This window comes from Miniopterus schreibersii, assembly GCF_964146895.1.
Source record: "Miniopterus schreibersii genome assembly, chromosome: 8".
Taxonomy (NCBI): domain Eukaryota; kingdom Metazoa; phylum Chordata; class Mammalia; order Chiroptera; family Miniopteridae; genus Miniopterus; species Miniopterus schreibersii.
Window position 1 is genome coordinate 13,337,663 of NC_138109.1, and position 22,313 is coordinate 13,359,975.

The window sequence follows — 22,313 nt, forward strand, 5'->3', positions numbered from 1 at the left end:
GGATATTTGAGTTGGGCCTTGAAGGATGGGTAGAAGACTGCCTTTACCTGCATCCCCTTAGTATAGTGTAGTGAGGAGATAGTTGTGGGTTCAAATCTCAGCTCCACCACCTTCCCAGCTGATATAACTTAGGTTTATCTTCTCTGACCCTCAATTTCCTTAATTGTTAGATGGGGACAATGAAAACCACTGAAACACCATGAGGAATAAATGTGATTGGATATAAAAACACCCAGCTAAGTGTCTGGCAGGCAGCAAGGGAGCTCAGTGGTTGAGACTGTGGACAATTGGATATAATAGTTATAGCTAATCCCTACAGAGCACTTACCACATGCCAGGCACCATTCCAAGCACTTAACGTAAACTTACTTATCAACGATCCTATTAAATAGGTACTATTTTTAGACCCATTTTACAGCCGAGAAACTGAAGCACAGAGAGGTTAAAAGTTTATCTGAGCTAGCAAATAATAGAGGCAGGATTGGAACCCAGGCAGTCTGATCCCAGAGTCCGCTGTAGGTAGTACTTGACTCTACTGCCTTAATTGCAGAGAGTGGGGTTGAGAGTCAGCCAGCAGCACCACAGAGTCAGGAGTGGGAGGAGAGAAGTGTGTCATCAGGAGAAGCTTTCTGGAGCCTCCGTGAAGGTGGCATTTGAGCAAAGACCTGAAGGAGGCAAGGGAGTAGGAATTGCAGGAATTCTGGGGAAAGAATGTTTTGGGGAGAGTAAGAGCAGGTGCACAGGCCCAGAGGCAAGGGTGTGTTTGGCATGTTCAAGAAATAGCAAGGAGGCTACCTGGCTGGGGTGGAGAGCAAAGGGGAGAGAGCAGTAAGAGAAGGTCAGAGGGTGTGGTGGGGTGGCGGAGGGAGGAGAACATGTCTCCACCCATCTTCAAAATTTGTGTGTGTTATAAAAAAACATGAGTATAGAATGCAAAATATGCATGCTTTTCAAAGTCTGAAGATGAGACTTGAGGGCAGTGTGCTTATGGACCCTCCCCTGCATGAACATTCTCTCCGTCTGTCACCCTCTCCAGATCAGTTCTGCCCATCCCTGTGAGTGAGCCACACAGGGATGGAAATTGGGCAATGTTGGCGCGAGTGACTGTGACCAGGTCACTCTTCTAAGCAGAGCCTCTGGGTCTGAGCCTGGGAGATCATCACTACCTTAGGGCTCTGTGGAGGGCAATGCCATTGGCTTCTTTCCAGCTAAGCTCTGAGTTTAGTCAACGAGGCCTATAAATCCCTAGTCTGCTCAGTTTTACAGGCCCTGGTCATTTTCATATCCTGGTCATCCCCACAGCGAATATTCGCTGATTCATACTGAATTTGATAAACCCTAAGACACACTTCTGAAATCAGACTTGAAACAGTCCTTTGCCTCAGGGCCAGTCTTCGGCCTTCTTTGAGGTTCCATTTGATCTTTTAGATCTGGATCTTCTTGGACTGGTTCACCATTTTGGTTCCTTTTCAGGCAGGGGGAAGGAGGGAGGTTGGAAAGGAACTTTGGTATAGCTCGTGATTCCGTGAAAAACTAACACTGGGTTCAGTTCAGAGTCCAGCCAGGCACTCAGTTTGTTTTTGACTCATATCCCATTTAGGGGGCAGCCTCCAGGTGGTGTTTCTTTTCAACAAGCAAGCTGGTTGTAGAGGAAGTTGAAATATGATCCACCCCTGACTTCAGGGGTGAACAGGGACCCCGATGCAGTGACAACAGCTATCACTGACTGAGCAGGGCACAAGGACCAGTAATTGTCCTTGCCTGAGGGGTAATGAAATTGAGGCTTAGGGATTTAGGGACCTGGAAGTTTCAGGACAGTCTGGCTCCAGAGCAAATGCTCCTAACCTCTGGAGTCCACTGTCTCTTTACCAGAGTCCCTACAAGAATATGTGAGCAACTTGCTTTGGTCTGGGAGAGGAAGAAGAAGCTGCAGGTTTCACTGTATTTTTAATGCATACATTTAATTTGTGCAAACATTAAATCAGCTGTGAAGCTTTCTGCTATACACAAAGGATGTGGAGACAAATCTGTTTGGCCTTTCCAGGGAAATAGGGAGGAGTTAGATGTGAGTCAAATATTACAGACAGAAGAGGGAACAAGTGACTGCTTCCAGAGGGGGTGACATTTGCCCAGGCATTCAACAACAGCAAACCTGGACTGGGTGTTACTGGGTGACTGGCTCAAAGTATCCTAGCCCCTGTCCTTAGTGCAATATTTCTACATCAAAGTAGTCCTGGTGCTTGTTAAAATGTGAATTTCTCCCTTCTCTGGAGAAGCAGAGAATTGAATAACGCAGGTCTGGGACTAGCACCCAGGTGGGGCTGATGCACACTCGTTTGCCAGGTGAATGGGGGGAAGAAATTGGTCCCCGCAGGAGGAAGAGCAGGGACAATGGTTTGGGAGTCCTTCGTGGCCTGCAGACACTGCGGCTGCAGTTCAAGACTAAGTTCTGGGAGGAGAGGAATCCTGCTCGTACAGTTTATCACCCGTGGCCCGGACCACAGTAGGGCCTCCTAACTATCTGAGATGTATTCACCTGGCAAACTTGAGTCTTCATCAGATTCTCCTCGGTGCTAGGCTGGCTCCCCACATGGAAGTGACAAGAGAATCAAAGGGAAAAACGAAGACGTCGATAGGAGAGGCGAAAAAAAGGATTTCTAAGGGGAAGAAAACTTCCCAAAAAGTTGTCGGGGAAAAGGCAGCTCTGACTAAGAGCGAGTTGGAGACGCGGTCGCCTCGGGAAAGGGCAATGAGTCCTGAGGCTGCAGCTAGGGAGGCGGCAGGAAGCGCCTGCTCCGCTCCCCGGGCGGGCTGCAGGCGTGAGGTCACCTGGCACGACGCCAGCAGCAGCTGCGGGGCCCCGCCCGCGCTGCGGCGGGAGGCGGTGTCAGGCTCCGATCCCTGCGGGACTTTCCTTTGCACCGCTTCGGGAGGCGTGGCTCCGGGTCCCGCCCCAGCCCGGCCTAGGCCACGCCCCCGCCCCGGGCCACGCCCTCTGAGCTGCGTCCGCGAGCCCGCGCGGTCTTTCCTCTCCCGCCCGAGGCCACGCCCCCGAGGCCCGGCGGTCTCGTTCCTCCCTGAGGGATCACTCAGGCCTTGGCCCCGCCCCCAAAGAGGCCCCGCCCCCGGGCCCCGCCCCGTGGCTTGAAGCCGCTACGGCTGCGGCCGCCCCAGAGTCGCGCTCGAGGCGTGAAGAAGTGCTGAGGCGCCGAGGCGGAGGCGAGCTCCACGCCGGGACTGTCCGGGAAGGCGCGGCGAGTCCCCACCAGAGCATCCCCGGAGCAGAAGCAGTCGCCCCACCGGTGTCCGCGGAGCCCAGTCGACCCGGCCATGGCGTTGTCGATGCCGCTGAACGGGCTGAAGGAGGAAGACAAAGAGCCCATCATTGAGCTTTTCGTCAAGGTGAGCGCTCGCCCGCCGGCCCGCCCCTCTGAGTCCCGGGCGGCCGCCGGGCTGCGGGGGGCGGCGGCCCCGGGCGCGGGGCGCTCTTCAGCCCCCACGCCCCCGCGGCGCCCCCGCGTGGCGCCCAGCACCCGGGGCTGCTCCCGCGCCCCCGGCCCATTGTCTCCGGCCCGCCCGCGCCTTCCCGCCGCCGAGGTCGGTCCAGGGAGCCAGGGAGGGACCGGGACCCCCGAAAGCTAGCACTCCGGGGCGGCGGTCACCGCCTCCAGCCCTGCGGGCTCCGGCAGACGCCACACCGTGGTCCCCCTCCGGCCCCAGAGGTCCCCAGGACCAGAGCGGGGGTGGGTCTTGTCAGCCATCCCTCCCGGGCGTGGGCCCCGGGCCCCCATCCCACCCCTCGGCCCTCCGATCCCACCCCCAGCCGGGGAGCAGAAGCTCGAGCCAGTGGTGAGATGAACTGAACTTCTTTGGACGCTTTCTGAAAGAACATTTCTCTCCCCGATGGGATGAAGCTAACTTTCATTTTCCATGCAATCTTAATTTTTTTTTTTAAAAAGCAGACATTCCTGGGCTTCCGGAAAAGCCCGAGATTCCCAACTTGGGTTTTCCTGTTTTAGGTGTTTTACCACCATCTGGTTTTCTTGTTTCTCAAACGCGGAATGTTTTGTATGATGCAACATTTTGGCTGCTCCCCTCGGTCGCTGCCTCGGGAAAGATTGTGTGTGCTCTTTTGTTTTGAAAGAAAAACTGATGAGGGAAAGAAATCATAACTTGTTTGGGCTTTAAAGGGTTGATTTCCCCTTCTGGTCTCTTCAGTTTTTATATCCTGGAACTGCCTTATTTGCTGACAAATACTACCCCTGTCCCTTTCCTTTTTTTTTATTTAATATTTATTATTTGCGCAAAGGAGAGAGTAGAAGTTAGCAACATCTGGATCCAGCTGCGTTCCTCAAAACTTCTTTAAAATCCTCTAGGTTCTCTTAGTTACTTACTTCAGCAGACTCATTCAGAGCCACGCTCTGAAGAAAAGTTAACAGAAATCCAGGACAATTTTGTTCATCTTTCCCCCCTGAGTAGTTTAACTAAGGGAAGACATTGAAGGTTGTGTTTGAGGCATGGAGAGAACTGGTCTGTAAGTGATCAAAATAGTGTCTGTTTTAGGATTTTTTTCTAGGTTATCAGTTTTAGAAACATTTTGCTCTAGGGAACTGAAACAGGAGATAGGTATAGAAACCCAGAATATTTTAAAAGAGTCTCAGTTACTTTGGGTGGCAGGTAGAGTACTCTGAGGTGCAGAGAATGTAGAAAGGAAGCTGAAATAAGAGAAGGGAAGAGGAGTGGAAGGTGGCATGGAGAATGGTGAAGGGTGGGTTAGAGATTAGTGTTAAAAATTTTTTTATTGAGCTAGGAATAGGAAGAAATTTCCATTACTCAAAAACAGTGTATCTACTAAAAATCTAAAAAAATATGATGCTTAATGGTGAAACTTTAGAAGTAGCATTAAATTTAGAATCTGATAAGGATACTGTCAGTAATGGTTTCTTTTCAGTATTGTACTGGAGATCCTAGCCAATACAATAAGACAAGAAAAAATGAAGTATATGAATTAGAGAGGAAGAGATTAATCCTTAATGACCTGCTTGCTAATTTTAAAAAAATCTATATTTTTATTGATTTTTAGGGATAGAGGAAGGGAGAGGGAGCCAGAGAAATATTGATTGGCTGCCTCTTGCACGCCCCCTACTGGGGGCAAAACCTGGGCGTGTACCCTGACCAGGAATCAACCATCAACCTTTAGGTGCATGGGAGGACGCCCATCCAACTGAGCCACACCGGCCAGGGCCCTGCTTACTATTAATTCAACCCTTAAATTAGTAGGAGAGGCACAAGAAGCATTGTTTTGCAAATCTGAGTCATTTGCATACCCCCCTCCCAACTTTCCATATTTGTGTTAGATGGGTATTGTGATATTATTTACTAAATACAACTTACTTTTTTTGTTTTTTTACTCCTCACCCAAGGATTTTTTTTAAAAAAAATTGATTTTAGAGATAGAGGAAGGAGGAGAGAGCTCGAGAGAGAAATATCGATTGGTTGCCTTCCGTAGGTGCCCCGACCAGGGATTGAACCTGCAACTTTAGGTGTAAAGGATGATGCTCCAACCAGCTGAGTCACTCAGCCAGGGCTCTACAAGTCACTTTTTATTTTAATTTTATTTTTTTAAAAAAAATATCTTTATGATTTCAGAGAGAGGAAGAGAGAGAGATAGAAACATCAATGATGAGAGAACCATTGATCTGCTGCAGCCCACAACCCGGGCATGTGCCCTGACCGGGAATCGAACCCTGATCGCCTGTATCCTAGGTCGATGCTCAACCGCTGAGCCATGCCCGCCTGGGCTACAAGTCACTTTTTAAAAGACAGCTTATCTTTAAGTAATAATAGCTGTGAAACTATGGATTAGATGTGGAGATTGTATTCCTTCTAATGATAAGAAATGTTTGTGAATGAGCTAAAAGCATCCGTTTACCACTAGTTGTAAGCCTTTGTCACCGGCCCTGGTGGCAGAGAACCAGGGTTCAAGTCACAGCTCTCTACTCACTGGCTTAGTTACTCTGGGCAAGTCGTTTTACCTCTTGGAGATTTATTTTCCTTGTTTCTGAGGTATGAGATGAAATGTTTTCTGTTGCCCTGTGATTCAGTTTAGGCAAACTTTGTGCTAATGTAAACCAAGATAGTTGTTTCAAAGGAAAAAAGGGGGGGGTGGCAGATAAATTGTAAAGAATGTTTTTCATTTCTTCTCAAAACTTAGTGTGGAAAATGCAAATGGGGGAAATACCCTTGTAAATATAGTTATTTTGAAAGTAGTGAGGGGGCAGAGGCCATGGTTCTCCAGTGTAGTATTTTAAACCGTGTTAATTATTCTGCTAAAAGGTTTCTGTAGCAGAAAACTATTATCTCAACTTAAAGCACATGAGTGAAAAACATTGAGCCTACTTGTTTAGGTAGCTTTAAATTTAAGAGAAATAGGCTAGGACCTTTCCAACTAGTGTGACTGGACTCAAAGCTACATTTCCCTTCCTGGGGAGTATTGTTTTTGGAATTATTTGCCCATAAGCCCAGTGACTCCCCATCTCCTGTATAATAGCAGTTGTCTATTTTTGTATGTTCCTTTACCTCAACACTGATAGGCTAGGAACCTTCCCAGTAGCAAAGAGGCTTACTTACAAAGGCAGTCATCCTCAACAGAGGGGATACCCACTTCCTCAACCCTGAGGGACTTGGTAGGTACATATATTTTGATAACACCAGCCCCACTTGGGAACCACCAACCAATAGGGTGAAGTTCAGACCCTTGTAAGGGCCTAAGGTCTTGTCTGACTGCTGCTTGGGTTTCTAATCCAATTTGTTCAATTACTAATTGTTGCAAGACATATTGCCTAAATGTTTCTCTGCAGCATCTGCACAGTTGAGATATTAATAAACCAACATCATGGGATTAAATTAGTTAATATATGTGGCATAGAACAGTGACTAGTACACAGTAAGCAAGTAAATGCTAATTATGTGTCATTTTTGAATGTACATATTTATTTGCAGATCCCCCTACTAGTCAATAAGGAATTCGGGAGGTGGTTGTAAAAAAAATAAATCTTGTGCAGAGTGGCTTAACACCTAAGAATAGCTGTTTCTTTTGAGATATTTGGCAGGGTTTCTAATGTGCTTGGACCCTGGAGCCAGATTGCTTGGCTTGGATCTGGCTTCCAGGAGTGTCAGGCAAATTTCATAAGTTCTTAGTACCTTTTTTTCCTGACCTCTAATATCAGGATAATAATAACAAATTTATAGGATTGCTGAGGGGATTAACTGGTAATCTATATGTATTAATTAGGGGAGTTTAAGATGCTATAATTAAATAATCCACCCCAAACAATGGTTCAAATAAGATGGAAGTTTATGTTCTTTCTTGCCTAGCAGTCCAGTTCAGATGTCCTAGATGTTGGGGTGGCTTTCCTCAGAGTTGATAGGGATTAAGGCTCTTTCCAGCTTGTTTTTACATCAGTCTTCTGAGTAGTCAAAGCTGGTTGGCTGAGAAGTCCTGGTGGTAGCCTGTGAGAGGTGGAGAGTGTGGAGGAGGCACATTTCTCTTAAGAGTTGCAGCCCACAAGTTCTGCCTGTCACTTACTTTCATATTCCATTGGGGAGAACTTAATCACATAGTTTCATCTAACTGCAAGGAATGCTGGAAAACGTGATCTAGTCATGTACTACCCTATGTAAAGCTTTAAAATAGTGTTTGGCACACAATGAACACCTATTTTTGTTGTGGATGATAGTATATTATTCTTAAATGTGGGCTCCGCCTGGCTGGGTGGCTCAGTTGGTTGAGCGTTGTCCCATACACCAAAAAGATTATAGGTTCGATTCCCCATCAGGGCACACATCTAGGTGCCCTGGGAAGCAACTGATCGATATTTCTCTCAAACATCGATGTTTCTCTCTCCCCCACCCACTTTCTCTCTAAAATCAATTAAAAAAAATATCCTTGGGTGAGGATTTAAAAAAAAGGCTTCATTACTATAATAGGATTCAGGGATTCTATAAATTCTTGGAATTACATAAAAGTTCTCTGTAAGTCGTGTTCCTCCCTCCCCTCCAGATTCCTAACCCAAGGGTTAAGAACCATTTTTCTAAATAAAGTAAATGGTGACATTCTGGTTGTCAAGCATAATTCACATAAGAAAGGTATAGAAGAAAGGTTTGGGCTAGATGATCATTAAAGTCACTTCTGTCTGATTATCTGTGACTTTACTGGCATGAGCTAAGTGCATAATACTGTTAAGTACTATGGGAGATATAAGAAATTAGTAAACATTTCCTATCTCTAGGTATATAAATTTTATTGAAAACAATACATGAGATGGTACATGCTTAAGGAATCAAGTGTGGTTCACATTAAGTTGAGCTAAGAGGTGGTTTGTAAAGATGGAAGTAGGTTTGAACTTGATCTTGAAAAAGTGGATGATGTAGGTGGATTGGGAATAGCCAAGAATGACAGTGTTAGTTGTGACATCATTTGTAAACTCCTTATGCCAGGAAGCAATAGGTAGATTGATATTTTGAAAGAAGAAGGAACCAGGAATGAATTAAGTTCCTAGTGCCAGGGAGACAAATTATTTAAAAGTCGAGAATGAGACTTTTAAAACCTAACTTAGATATTTGCTAATACATAAAATTTTCCTAGCCTTGTTTATTCTCCGAACACTTCCCTATTCAACAGCTGTCCGATAACTTCCCAGTGGATTTGGGAAGGTGTGAATGGATCATACAGATGGGGAAACGCTTACTGTTTTGTCAGTACAAAGTGAGAATTCTCCATGTTTTGTTTCAAGTAGGCTTCAACTTCCTCTTTTTAAAAAACACAGACAAATGAAATAAATTTTCTATAGGAAATAATGCTGAAAACTTTGTTCTAATAATTGAACAAAAACTAACTTAACATAGTATTACCTTGGATGTAATTGGTTTGCTCTTGATTTGAGGTTCTCAGAGAGGAAAATTCAGCAGATAGAAATGAATGTAAAAATGTGAAGTTAATGGAAACTCTGTTCTTGCTAAGTTTTGTGTAAAGACCTAACGATGCTACTCTTAACAAAGGCGAAGATGATAATTTTGGTTAAATGTAAAAATCTGAGAGAAAGAGACCCAAAATGGAAAAGAAACAGGAGACTTCTGAGCCAAGGGAATGAGCACATGAGAAGCCTAACACAGTCTGAATAATAATAGAAAAGAGGCAATGTGGAGGAGCTGGCTGTCCCTAAAAGTCACATGTGGTTGGAAGGATGCTTACGGAGTTGCCTGGAAGCTAGTTAAAGGTTCATGAGCAAGACTTTCCCCCTTCCTGTTTCGTTATAGCTGGGGAGCCTCACTGGTTCTCCTGAATAGGGAATTAGCGAGTCCATAAAAGGGAAATACGTTAGGCAGGATGGCAAGTGTGATTAAGACAGGAATTAAGATTTCGATCAAGTAAGGGAGTGAGTTAGGATGCGTTTGCCCGTTTTAGGGACTGTTGTAGAGTGGAAAGGAAGTTTCTGGAGGAAAATAACATTTAGGTCATGATTACAAACCATCCAAGTATGATTTAACAGAAATCTAAATTTAATTCAGGGCATCAGTTTGTGAATGTTCTTGGAACTTTTAACCCTGTTGTCTTTTTTTGAGGCTTGACTTCTGTCCCTCAGTGCTAAGTACCAAGTATTGGTACAAAGAATATCAACTACCCTTATTTGGTTTGTTACTTTCCTTTATTTAAAATATAAAACCAGGAGACTGTATTAGTTAGTTTTGAAAATAACAATTCAATGTAAGTAAATAAGACTATATCTGATAGCTATGCCAAAGACGGACTAGGAACATCCTTTTTTTTTGGACTTGGAGCATCTTAAATTTTAACGGTAATATTTTGAAGAAGTAACGATATTAGAACCAGGGCCAGGTTCATCATGCATATATTTTGTCTCATAGATTTATTTATTTATTTATTTATTTATTTATTTATTTATTTATTTATTTGCTTTGCTTGAAGCTGAATGCAGTGTGATTGTAAGTAAGCAAGGAGTAGAACAGGTTCCCCCCCCCCTTTTTTGTAATAAAATTATTACTTCCAACTTTACATGTGAATATAATTCCCTCTTATGAAAAGGATTTAGTTTTCATTGTAATAGAGTTATAAAAATGTCAATCATCTGTAATAATTTAAGCACTGAAATTTACCACCATGCAGCATAGCGATTTACTGGTATGTGTGAAAGGAGAAAAGAATCTGAACAGACCTTGAGTATAATATCAAACAATTCGTTGAGAGCTGAGGTAATTAAGAACTTTAAAGATCTGTGAGTTTAATGCATGTTTTCCTCTAACAGCCAGTTACTGTATTTTGGACATGGACACCAAGTAGTAGGTTATGAGGGTGAAAGTTCATTAAAAACGAGACAGCCAAATTAGTCTGTTGTGCTACTTAGGGAAAGGGAAGCGTGGTAGCTGTGAGACCAGACTACATAGACTAATCGAGAAAAAGAAGGTGGTACCCTGGCTGGTGTGGCTTAGTTGGTTGGTTAGAGCATCATCTTGTGCACCCAGAAGGTTGAGACTCATTCAGGTCATATACCTAGGTTTTGGGTTCAGTCCCTGCAGATCGATGTACCTCTTTTACGCTGATGTTTCTTTCTCTCTCCCTCTCCCTCTCCCTCCCTCCCTCTCTAAATTAAAAAGAAAAAGTAGATGGTTACTTAAATGAAATTTTGGCTTTGAATACACATATGCCCAAGACTGAATTGAAAAATTTTCAGTCCTTGTTGGGTCGCTCAGTTGGTTAGAGTGTCGTCCTGATATGCCAAGGTTGTGGGTTTGATCTCTGGTCAGGGCACATACAAGAAGCAACTAATAAATGTATAAATAAGTGGAATAACAAATCACTATTTTTTTATCTCTAAAATCAATAAATTATTTTTAAAAAATGAGCTAGGATGGCTCTTCATCTTTATATAAAAAACTTCATCTTTTCCCTCAATAATTAGTTATGTGTCACATTCTATAATTTTAATCTATTTAAAATAAATTGGATACTTCTTGTCTCAAATCTTAAATGGACCCTATTTTCTCTAGTTCTTTATTGAATTAGAAGTCTTTCATATTATGATCCCAATTTGTATTTCCAGTCTTACCCCCACTACAGCTGCAGATTTACTTCATGTGCTAGCTGGTTTGGTCCTGAACATGCCCTGGACCCCTCTGCCTTCATGGAAGATTTTTGCTGGTGTTTCCTTCATGTGAAATATTTTTGGCTGCTTCAATCTCTCCCCCCGCCTTTAGTTTCTGCCTGCTAGAATAATATTCTTTCATGCAGTCATTTAACAAATATTGAGATACTGTCCTAGTGGCTTGGATATATTCATGAACATTATGGCGTTCATTTGCAATTGTGGGAGACAAACAATAAATGTATGTCTACTAGTGATAAGGGCTATGAAGAAAAATGAGGCAGGGTAAGGAGTATAGAGAACTTAACAGGACATTTGGTAGCCTTGCAAAGAACAGCACATAGGAAGGCAAAGACAGAAGTGGGGAGGCTAATTAAGGAGGCTGTTTATTCATGCATGAGATGATGGTGGCTTGGACTAAGGTGAAAAGTAGTCTGATTCTGGATATATTTCTAAGATGGAGATGTGTTTCCTGATGGATTGAATGTGGAAAATGAGAGAAAGGAGTCAAAGGTGATTCCGAGATTTTTTTTGTTCCGAACAACTTAGAATAATGGAATTGCCATTAACTGACATGGGAAGGCTGGGAAGAACTAGTTCTGGTGGGGAGACGATCAGAATTTTAGTTTTTGACATGTTAAATTTGAACGTGTTAAGAACTCATGGAACTATCCTTTCTTGGGGTTGCACTACTGTCCAATGAGAGTGTCGTAAGGGCAGTGCTGCTAACTCCTAAACAACACTCGCATCAACTAGAGCTCTGCTTTACCTTGGTGCAATTTTTTGAGGGAAGAAAAAACAAACTCACGGAACCAATTGTTTAGTAGGAGAGACTTAAGTTAAAGAAATACACAAAGACAGTATGTAATTACATTAAGGGCAAGAACAGGGTGTCTTGATACAGAATGGCAGGAATCTCAATTTAGATGAAAGCTCTTGGGGGCTTTGAGAAATTACATGCAGGATGACTAGTATTACAAAAATGAGGGGTAGAGCATTCCAGGCTGGGGGAATTGGCATATGTAAAGGCCAGAGATAAATTCACCAAATTGAGAGTATGTCTGGAGTAGAGAGGTGTAGAGTGAGTAGTAGATGGGCTGCACAAGCGGTCCTTGTGTGTGTGGGAATTTTATCCTTAGTATAAAGAGCATTTCTCAACAGGGCTTAAGGAGGGGAGTGTCATGGCTTGATTTGCATTTTAAGATGAATATTCTGCCCACTCTGTGGAAAATGAATTAAAGAGAGGCAAGAGTGGAAACAATGAAAACTAGTTGGAGGCCATTACAATCAAGAAATGATGGTGGCTTGGATTAGGGTGATGATGGAGAGAAGAGAAAGGATTTGAGATAAATTTTGAAGGTGGAGTCACTGGGAAGGTATTAAAGAAGGATTTGTGTGAGAGAGACATGTGAGAAATGACTTAGGTTTCTACTTAGAATCACCTGTTGATAAAGATGCCTTTTATTGCCCGCTGTGCGTGGCTCGGCGATTGAGCATCGATTGACCTAGGATCCAGGAGATCGAGACTGGATTCCCAGTTAGGGCACATGCCGGGGTTGTGGGCTCGATCCCCAGTAGGAGGCGTGCAGGAGGCACCCGATCAATGACTCATCATTAATGTTTCTCTCTCTCTCTCCCCCTCTCCCTTCCTCTCTCTGAAATCAATAAAAGACATATTTTGGGGAAAAGCCTCCTATTAATGTAGAGGAGGAGCAGACAGTGTTCCATTTTTGACTTGAGTTTGAGGTGCCAAGTGGAGATGTCTACTAGAAAGTTGGATATAGAGATCTGATGCACAGAAAGAAGTCTAGGGAGAGTAGAGAAATTTGGGATTTGATAGATAGTATCATTTATTTATCATTAATTTCAGAGAGAGGAAAGGAGAGGAAGAGAGAGAGAGAAACATTAATGATGAGAGAGTCATTGATCAGCTGCCTCCTGCACCCTGGGCATGTGCCCTACCGGGAATTGGACTGTGATCTCCCGGATCATAGGTGGATGCTCAACCGCTGAGCCATGCTATCTGGGCTGATACATAGTATTTAAAGTGTGGATGAGAGAAGAGTAGGGAAAATACCCAGGACCAAATTCTGAGGAACTTTCCACACTTTGGGGTTGGGTAATGGAGGAGAAGCTGGGAAAGGAGCACAAGGAGGAATTGTGGTAGAGCAATAATGAGAAGACGAAAACTTGTAAGAGTGAAGTACCAAAGAAGCTGGGAGAGGGTTTTAAGAAGGAAGGAGTGGCCAGGTGTGTCAAGTGAGATGACTGTCTATTTGATTTATTAGCCTGGAAGTCACTGGGAACCTTACTAGTAACGGCTTCGGTGGACTGTGCTGGGGAAGCCATAGTGGAGTGTGTGTGGGGGGGAAGAGTGAACAGGAAGAAAGAGTAGGGTCACTGTGTAAATAAAGCCAACTCTAACAGGACACCTGGCTAATTAGAAGAAACCCACTGGTAGCTGGAAGGTGATGTATGTTAAGGAAAGGCTTTTATAAAAAAAAAAGTATGAGCCATAAGAGCTATAATGTTGGAAGGAACACTATACACCATCATGTTAGAGGGGAAAATATTTCCCATGCGTCATCATAATTCACTGATGGGGAGATCTGGCTTGTATATTTAGAATTGATGCTTAGTCCCACTGACTTACATTTTAGTTGCATTTCCCAAATGCAGGAGATAAAAGAAATACATAGAAGATATTTCATACTTAATTAAAATAACATGGACATTTATGGGGTGCTTGCTATGGGCCAGGCAATATGCTAAGTGCATTATTTGTGTTAATTCATTTGATCTTTAATCAAATGTTTGCTGAAGGAGTATACAGAACCTCCAACCCCCCCCTCCCCCCAGGGTTGATTCCAGAGGCGGCTGGTGGGAAAAGAAGAAATAAAATATCATATGATTGGGGAAAAGCAAATGCTGATTAAATTCATAGAAATATTCATATAAGAAGCCAGAGAAATAGGCTGCAAGTGTGATGTAAGTCATTAGGTTCGGTTCATATTTGCTGTTTTGATTTGGTGCCTGAAAATGACTCTTATTTTAGATTGAAATGAACAGATTTACTTTTTTTTCCCCTCTTGCAAGATAAAAAAGATTGAAGGGTGAATAGAATCTACAACTCTGTTCTGGCCCTGAGGATGTGTCTTCACAGCCACTAGGATGAAAAGTTGCAGTCTGGCCTGAAGACTCCGCAGGGATCCCTGTGCTAGATTATGGTGTTGCCTTGGTATTGCTTGTAAAGGTTCCAAAGTCACAACCAGGGGATGATTGTTCACTTGAAGTGTCATTGTATTCCCCGTGTAAGGCACTAAATAGTCTATTTCAGAGTTGAAGATGGTTAGAATTAATATTTCAATAGGCAATTGAGTTGTCATTTGGAAGAGTGGATATTAGTGTCATTTTTTCATAGAGTAGTGGCTAAGAGCATCGTCCCTGGAACCATGTACACAGTGTTTCAATCCTGATTCTGCCTTTCACTAGCTGCCTTAGTGTCTCCACTGGGGTAATAGTATCTACCTCTTGGGTTTTTGTAAAGATTAAAAGAGTTAATATAAGAGAAGTACTTAGCATCTGGCATATAGTAAGCATTGTTTTCTTATTATTCCATGGGCCTTTTGGAATGCTGAGTTAAGACTGTATTGGCCCATGATTATTTTATATATTCAATATATGTGGTTTCAGTCTCCAAGTAGAACTAAAAGAAGCATCTGCCAGGCTGTCCCTATAAACAGGTGGGGAACTTTCCATTTTTTATCAAAAGAGCAGGTTTAGTGCAAAAAAATTCCAAGATTAGACCTGAATTTATTCCCGAATTAACTTTAGTGAACCATGATCCATCTGACACTTATTAGGTAACTAAAGGATAGTCGGGTTGGACTCTGCCGTCTTAGACCATCTGCCTCAGCAGCTCTTTCTGGACTTGTAGCTAAAGCTGAGAGTCCATTATTAATAGGAATGTTTTTCTTGTTTCTTTTTTCTTTCCAACTTCCCCTCCCCTACTTTTTTGTGAGATCACAAAGAAGTTGATAATCTATGGCATGTAGGATCTAGTGGTTCTGCAGACTTTTTTAAAAAAGATTAATTTATTTTATTTGTTAATCCTCACCCAAGGATATTTTTTCCAATAGAGTAAGGAAGGGGAGGGGGGGAGATATGAGAGAGACACATTGATTGGTTGCCTCCCACATGACCTACCAGGGCCAGGGATCGAACTCGCAACCCAGGTATGTGCCCTTGACTGGGAATCGAATCCAAGACCGATGCTTTATCCACTGAGTCACACCACCCAGGGTTGTAGAAGTTCTTTTGAATTACAGTTTTTGGCGTATATATTTCACTTAGCTCCCTGTGCTACTACATTTCACTATTCCTTGATTTTTATGGCCTTCCCTTATAAAGTTGAACTGGTCATATATTAACGGGCATTTATGTAATGACTTCTTTAGGGGAAATGCAGGAGAGATTAGGTTCTTTCTTTTTAATTTGTAGCAGAAGAAATTGAACTAGTGTAGGTTTATAGGTTTTATGCTTAGTAATTTTTGAGGGGTAAACGTAGGAAGAGTTGAAGTCTCCTAATTCCTAATTTATTTCTAGACCCTAATTTATTTCTAAGGTGAAAAGATTTTTTTCACCTTAATCCACAATGGAATGATGATAAATTTAGAAATTGAGCATGGCTATAATTGGTAGATGATGTAAGGATCATAAAATGACTTTAAAATCCTTCATTTTATGATAATGTTATAAGCTTCTTGAAAGTACTTAATTTATTCCTATATAAGAGTACATTGATACATAAAAATGAATAGTACGTTTTCTGTTAAAGTCAGAATAATAATCATAAGGTAATAGGTAGTACTGAGTGCACATTGTGGTCCAGGCACCAGAACATATGTGCCAAACCCTTTACGTATGTTAGCTAATTTAATCCTCATATACACTGCGAAATAGGTGCTGTCAATACTATTTTACACATGAGGCTTGCCGAGCTTATTGCTTGTGTGTGGTCGCAGGGCTAGTAAGTAGCAGTATTGGAATTTGCACCAAGGCCTTTGTGATCTGGGGCCTAACTTAACCATTAAGAGGTTTTTTATGTGTATATGTATATTCTTTTTCTCTATTTGAAAGTTGAATTTTTATCTACCAGAGTTTTGTTTTTACTATTTTCTCTTTTCATTCACCCTGAAAAAAAAATTCTGTGACTGTTGAAAGATATTTCTAAAACATACTAACAACCAGTACGCCTAGATGGTTCTTTAAATGAGTTTGATTGCTTTCAGTTCTTTTGGTTACATTGGAAAGGAAACTGTAAAATTTCCATTACCTCACCTCTGTGCATTTTTGGGGCCTGGTTAATTAGTATTTTATAAAATACTTTAAAAGGGTTATTTATAAACTTGTTAAGGAACTTGACCATCACATATTTGATTTAGACTTTTTCCAATTTAGAAGTGTCAGAGCAGTCCAACTTAAAAAAAAAAGGTACTAAATTGTTAATATTTTTCTGTGTGTGTGTAACCTCAGCTTCAGAGGAGCCTATACTACTAATCTTTGCATTGTTGATAGTAAAAAAGCAAGGAAGTTTCTTTTTGTGGAGAGAGGAAATGGCTGTTAGCTCAGGACTTTATCCTTATTAGGTATAAACTAAATATAGACGTGTAATCCAGGAGTGAAGTCACATCTATAAAGTTTCTTAAGCAGAGCTAATGAGATCAGCCAGTGCTTTAGGATCTGGGTTTTTTTGTTTCTTCCTTTTTTCTTTTTTCTTTTTTTAATTTTTGGCTCACTTAAACACTTACCAAACTGTTTAGTCCTATGGTCTCCGTTCCATTGTCCCTCAAAAATCCCAAACCATTTACAAGGAATCTTTCTTTAAAACAAACAAGTTTAAAAAAAAAATCTGCTTTGTGTATAAGCAGTTGCTTTTTCCTCTTTTTGAAGCAGGTTGTCAATGTTAGTTTCTTTAGTTTTTTTGACCCTGTGGTCATTTTCCTATCACCAGTTCTTTTTTCTTTCTTTTTTTTAAAGTTGTTTTTGTCCCTAAATCTTTTTCACACATTTTTACTACTGTGAGGCTAGACTCTTGTTGTCTAGTGTAAGAAACATATGTTTTACTTAGTATTTTCTTGGTTTATTTTGTTTTTAAGTCAGATCTCAGTGTGGTCAAGTGGTAATAGGATTCTTCTAATTGATTGGTTATAGATCTTGTAGAACAGAATGAAGGAATAAATCTCCTGTTTATGGCCAAAGCACATGTTCTCCAATAAGGACTTTGAAAAACCCCTCCAAAAGCGTTGTTAAGTAACTGTTTTCAGCTTTTGTGCTCCTTCTCAGAGACAGCCCTTTGCAAATGGGCCTGAAACATTCAGGCTCTCAGGAGTGTGCTGTGCTTCTGAGGAGGAGGAGGAGATAGATGCCTTTATGGCATGTTTTACTACAAATATTTTGGAACACAATTAACTGTAAAAAGTTCCCCTCCTAAGTTGAGTTCAAATAGCTTCTGAATCCTTCTCTGAACCATAGTAGAGCTAATCCTTCCTCCCTCTGGAGCACTTTGTGTGTTTGCATGTTCTGCCACGCCTCCGAATCGTTTTTTCATCATATCTTTGTTCCAGGCTAGAATGTTGAATTCCAGGAAATCAGGGATCAGGGACTATTTTCTTTATCTTTTATATCTCCTACCTAACACAAATCTTGTTATACAGGAAATAACTCATTAATTCAGTAAGTATCTCTTAGTGTTTGTTTTTGGGCAAATTGGTATGCGTAGTCTGGGGATAGAAACACATAGAGGATTGTCTCTGGTGTCATGTTCTATATTATATCATGGTAAAATACCAGAGATAAAAATAATATTCAGTTATTGAACTTGAGACATGTAATTTGGGTTTTTTGAGTAGCCGCTTACTTAGATAGATAGCCATTGATCCAGACTTAATAACAGATTGGTTTAGAGGTCTAGAACCTTCAGATTGTATAACTGAGGACCAGGTTCAAGTTGTTCTCGTCTGTAAAGTGGGTGTGTGTCTTAGAAGTGATGTACAATCTAGTCCAGATTTATTTTATGTACTAAAGTAGCCTTAGTCTTGGGTGTTTAGGCCCAGACAGAAAGTTGAGACCTTTTCAGCTTCAAAGTTGAAATTTCAGAGTCAGATCCAGATAATTAAATTCTCACAATTAGAAGCAGTTTATTAGACAACAAATATAAATGATGCCGATAGAAATTTTCAGTGACAGTGGGGGCAATGTACCAGAAAAATCAAAACCATTTCAAAAGTGAATTCTTTGACTAGAAAATAAAGTTTCTAGATGAACAACATGAAAGATAAAGGGAAGGTTTTGTTTGTTGTGTATAAAATAAAACAAATACAGAACTATTCTCAGTTAGAATTTGCCTTTATCATATTTAAGGCATCTGTGCATTGAAATGGTAAGGAAAAATTTCAGTAATAAGCAAGGTATCTTGTACTATTCAGATACTTGATATTTATTTTAGGACAGCCAAAGAGAAGAGTTTTGAATGTTAACTTTTCACCGTTGCAACATGTTGCCGAGTATATAATTTTAAAAGAAATTTATTTTGTAGTATATTTTAATGAAAATTTTGAACATGGATAATTCGAAATAAAATACCAAAGGTTCATTCTTTCATGTTTATTGAGTGCTAATATTTTATATTAAAATATTCTATAGCATTTTTATGATTGCAGATTTTCATTGTTTGTTGTTATCATTATTAATCCACTGTTTGTAGTCATTTAGAGGTCCAAAATTTAGCTATTAAACAATATTGTGATGTGTATCTTTATAGCCAATTTTTTGTACATAATCATATCATGTAGTTCTGTTTTTAAAGTCCCTCACATATCTCATTTATCCTCTGAATCCTTTCCTTTTTTTACCAAAAGTGTAATCTCTTAAAAAAAAAACTTTTTGGAGAATTTAGATTTTTTACAAAAGGAGAAATCAGATTTTGACTCTACTGCTGAACTCTGTGGAGTTTCTAGGTCTGGGAACTTGTTTATGAAGAGAAATAGCTCTTACCCACTAAAGTTAGGTAGCTGCCATAGCACAGATCAGGGAAGAGGAGTATTTTTTGAACACTTAATTGTTTTCTTTCACTCTCAGGACTCCTGAGTCTAGTTTATACTACTGCATGTATATTTTTAAACTGCCTTTAGGGAAAGTGGGCTGCTGGATTTTGACTTGCATGAGAATTTTTTTTTTAAAATATATTTTTATTGATTTCAGAGAGAGGAAGGGAGACTCGGGAGAGAGAGAGATAGGAACATCAATGATGAGAGAGTCATTGATCGGCTGCAGCCCACAGCCTGGGCCTGTGCTCTGACCGGGAATCGAACCCCGATCGCCTGGATCCTAGGTCGATGCTCAACTGCTGACCCACGCCCAGCTGGGCTGCATGAGAATTTTTAGCCACTCCCAATGTATTTGGCTTCAGCTGATACACAAGGGAAGACTGGCAGTGAATTTATCTTTGGTTAGAAGATGTTAAAAGAATGAAACTTAGTGAAAAATTTGAGGTAACGTTTTTTTGTACGTGACCAAAATGAGGATAACTAATTGTAAAGGGCACAATAATGTAATAATCATGCTTTAATATAATGAACACATATTGGTTTTCTCTATTCCTGAAATTAACTCTTTAAATGTCAAGCATTTAGAGTCTACAGTTTTATCTGAAATTACCTTGATTTCACTTTGATTCTTTAAAGATATTTTTGCTCGATATAAGGTTTTGGGTGATTTTTGTTCTTGTTTCTATTTCAGCACTTCAAAAATGTTCCATGTTTTCTGGTCCCCATTATTTCTGATGAGAATTAAACTGCCATTCAGATAATTATTCCTGTGTATGCAGTTTGTTGCTTTTTTCTAGCTACTTTAAAATTTTAATTTTTTCTTTGCTTTTTAGCATTTTAATTATAATAAACCTAGGTGTGACTTTCTTTATATCACTCCTACTTGATGTTCATGAAACTTCTTGAATCTGTACACTTATTTGCGAAAAGTTTGGCCATTATCTCTTCAATATTTTTTAAAATATGTTTTTATTGATTTCAGAGAGACAAAGGGAGAGGGAGAGATAGCAACATCAGTGATGAGAGAGAATCATTGATTGGTTGCCTCCTGCACAAATTGAGCCCACAGCCTGGGCATCTGCCCTGACCCGGAATCCAGCTGTGACTGCTTGGTTTCTGGGTTGAAGCTCAACCACTGAGCCACGCCTGGCTGGTCCAGATAGTGTATTTTTTTAGTTCTAGAATTCACATTTTGTTCTTTTTGTGGGCTCTTTCTACTGAGATTTCCTGTCTTCATTTATCATGAGCATATTTTCTCATTTTAAATCATTGAGCATAGTTATAATAACTATCTGAACAATTCTTGTCTGCAAATTACGGCATCTGGATCAGTTAGGGGTGTGTCTCTGATTATTTTTTCTCTTGAGAATGGGTGATATTTTTCTGTTCCTTTCTACGTTGAACCATTTTGGATTGCATTCTGTATATTGCAAATGACAAGTTGTAGAAACTTTGGATTTTGTTATTTTCCTCTGAGCAGTATTGGTTTTGTTTTTTGTTTTTTTTTTAAGCAGGTAGTTAACTCAAGCTGCAGATTTTAGGACTCCCTCTCTCTGGCTCTCTTTTTTATGGTGTTCTACCTTATTTTCCAGTGGTGATAGTGACTCTGAACTCTGTTCTTTGGTTCTTCAAGCCAGCAGCACTGAGAATTTTCTTTTGGAGTTTTAGCTGCCCTGCATGGCACAAGGTTAAAAGATAAAAATTGGGGAAACTTGTCCACTCTATTTCCTTTCCACTCCCCTCCCACATCTGTCTGCTTTTGTTCATTCTATAGTGCTGTCAAGTGGCTTTTTTTGTCTAGAAGTTGTCACTGTTAGGGGCAGAAGGTTGATCCTATGGGATCTACTTGGTCGTACTAGAAGCCTCAAATTGATTTTTAAAAATTAACTTTATAATTTTAGAATAGTTTTAGATTTATAGAAAAGTTACAAAAATAGTACATAGAGTTCTCAAATTTATTTTAAAATAAACTGTTTCTGAGATATATTAATATTTGCTTGACTTCATAAAATGCTGAATTTAACTGCCGATTAATGTTAGCATTCTGAATACAAATTCAGTGGTGCAGCAATTGCCTCGGGAGCTAGTGAGCTGGGTAAGACTATTTTTGCCTTTCTGCTAAGTGGCCTCAGCTGTTATGCTTTTTGAACCTAGATCACCTTTGTGTGTGTGCATGTATGGGTGTGTGTATGTTTGTGTGTGTTTTCTATATTTTCCTTTGCCAGCTCTATTGATGCAGCCCATTTCCTTTAATTTTCTATTGTAATTTGTTGTGGTTTGCTAAGCCAGATAAGCAGACTTGTTAAAATTTGTTTGAAATAAGAATAAATAATTTCTGAGAGCTTGAATGTTGAGTTGATGGGTCAGGTATTTAGTACATGGTCTTGGTGACATCGGTGTTGGTTGTTCAGAGGCCACTAGCCGTATGTGGCTATTGACAGCTTGAAATGTGTCTGGTTTGAATTGAGATGTACTATAAGTATAAAATATACGCCAGATTTCAAAGATTTACTACAAAGAAAAGAATGTAATAACATTTTTTTGTTGATTGCATGTTGAAATATTTTAGATATGTTGAATTAGGTAAAATATTATTTAAATTAATTTTACCTGTTTCTTTTTACTTTTTTAAAATAGGACTACCAGAAAATTTAAAATATCATTTGTGGATTACATTATAATGGTTGTAGTTCAGGTAATTTATCTTACTTGATAGGTCATGTCCATATGAGTTAGATGGTGGTTGTACCATATGAATCATGAGGCTGAGCCTGTGAGATTCCAGCATCTCTTTCTTAACTTGTTATAAGAAACTGTAAAAGTGGTCAATGGCATGGACCTCAGAGTTCAGACTTCAGTCTACCACTCCTCAGTTGTATGACCTGTGGCAAGGTATTTAGTTTTGCTAAATCTGTTTCCTTATCTGAAATATGAGGAAAAAATAAACTAACTTCATACAGTTATTGTGAGGATTTACTATATATGAATCACTTTCATATGGTACATATCGAGTAAGAAATGAATTGCTAAGTTAAATGGTAAC

At 40.5% G+C, this 22,313-nt stretch overlaps 1 protein-coding gene across 1 annotated transcript in view; it reads left to right on the forward strand.

Moving 5' to 3' along the window:
- Positions 1 to 3,173: 3,173 nt before the first annotated feature.
- CLIC4 (chloride intracellular channel 4) overlaps positions 3,174 to 22,313 on the forward strand; it is a 51,138-nt gene continuing 31,998 nt past the window's right edge. Inside the window, exon 1 of the mRNA XM_081145935.1 lies at positions 3,174 to 3,402. Coding sequence (XP_081002061.1) covers positions 3,331 to 3,402 — 72 coding nt within the window. The 5' untranslated portion in view covers positions 3,174 to 3,330. The remainder of the gene's footprint in view (positions 3,403 to 22,313) is intronic.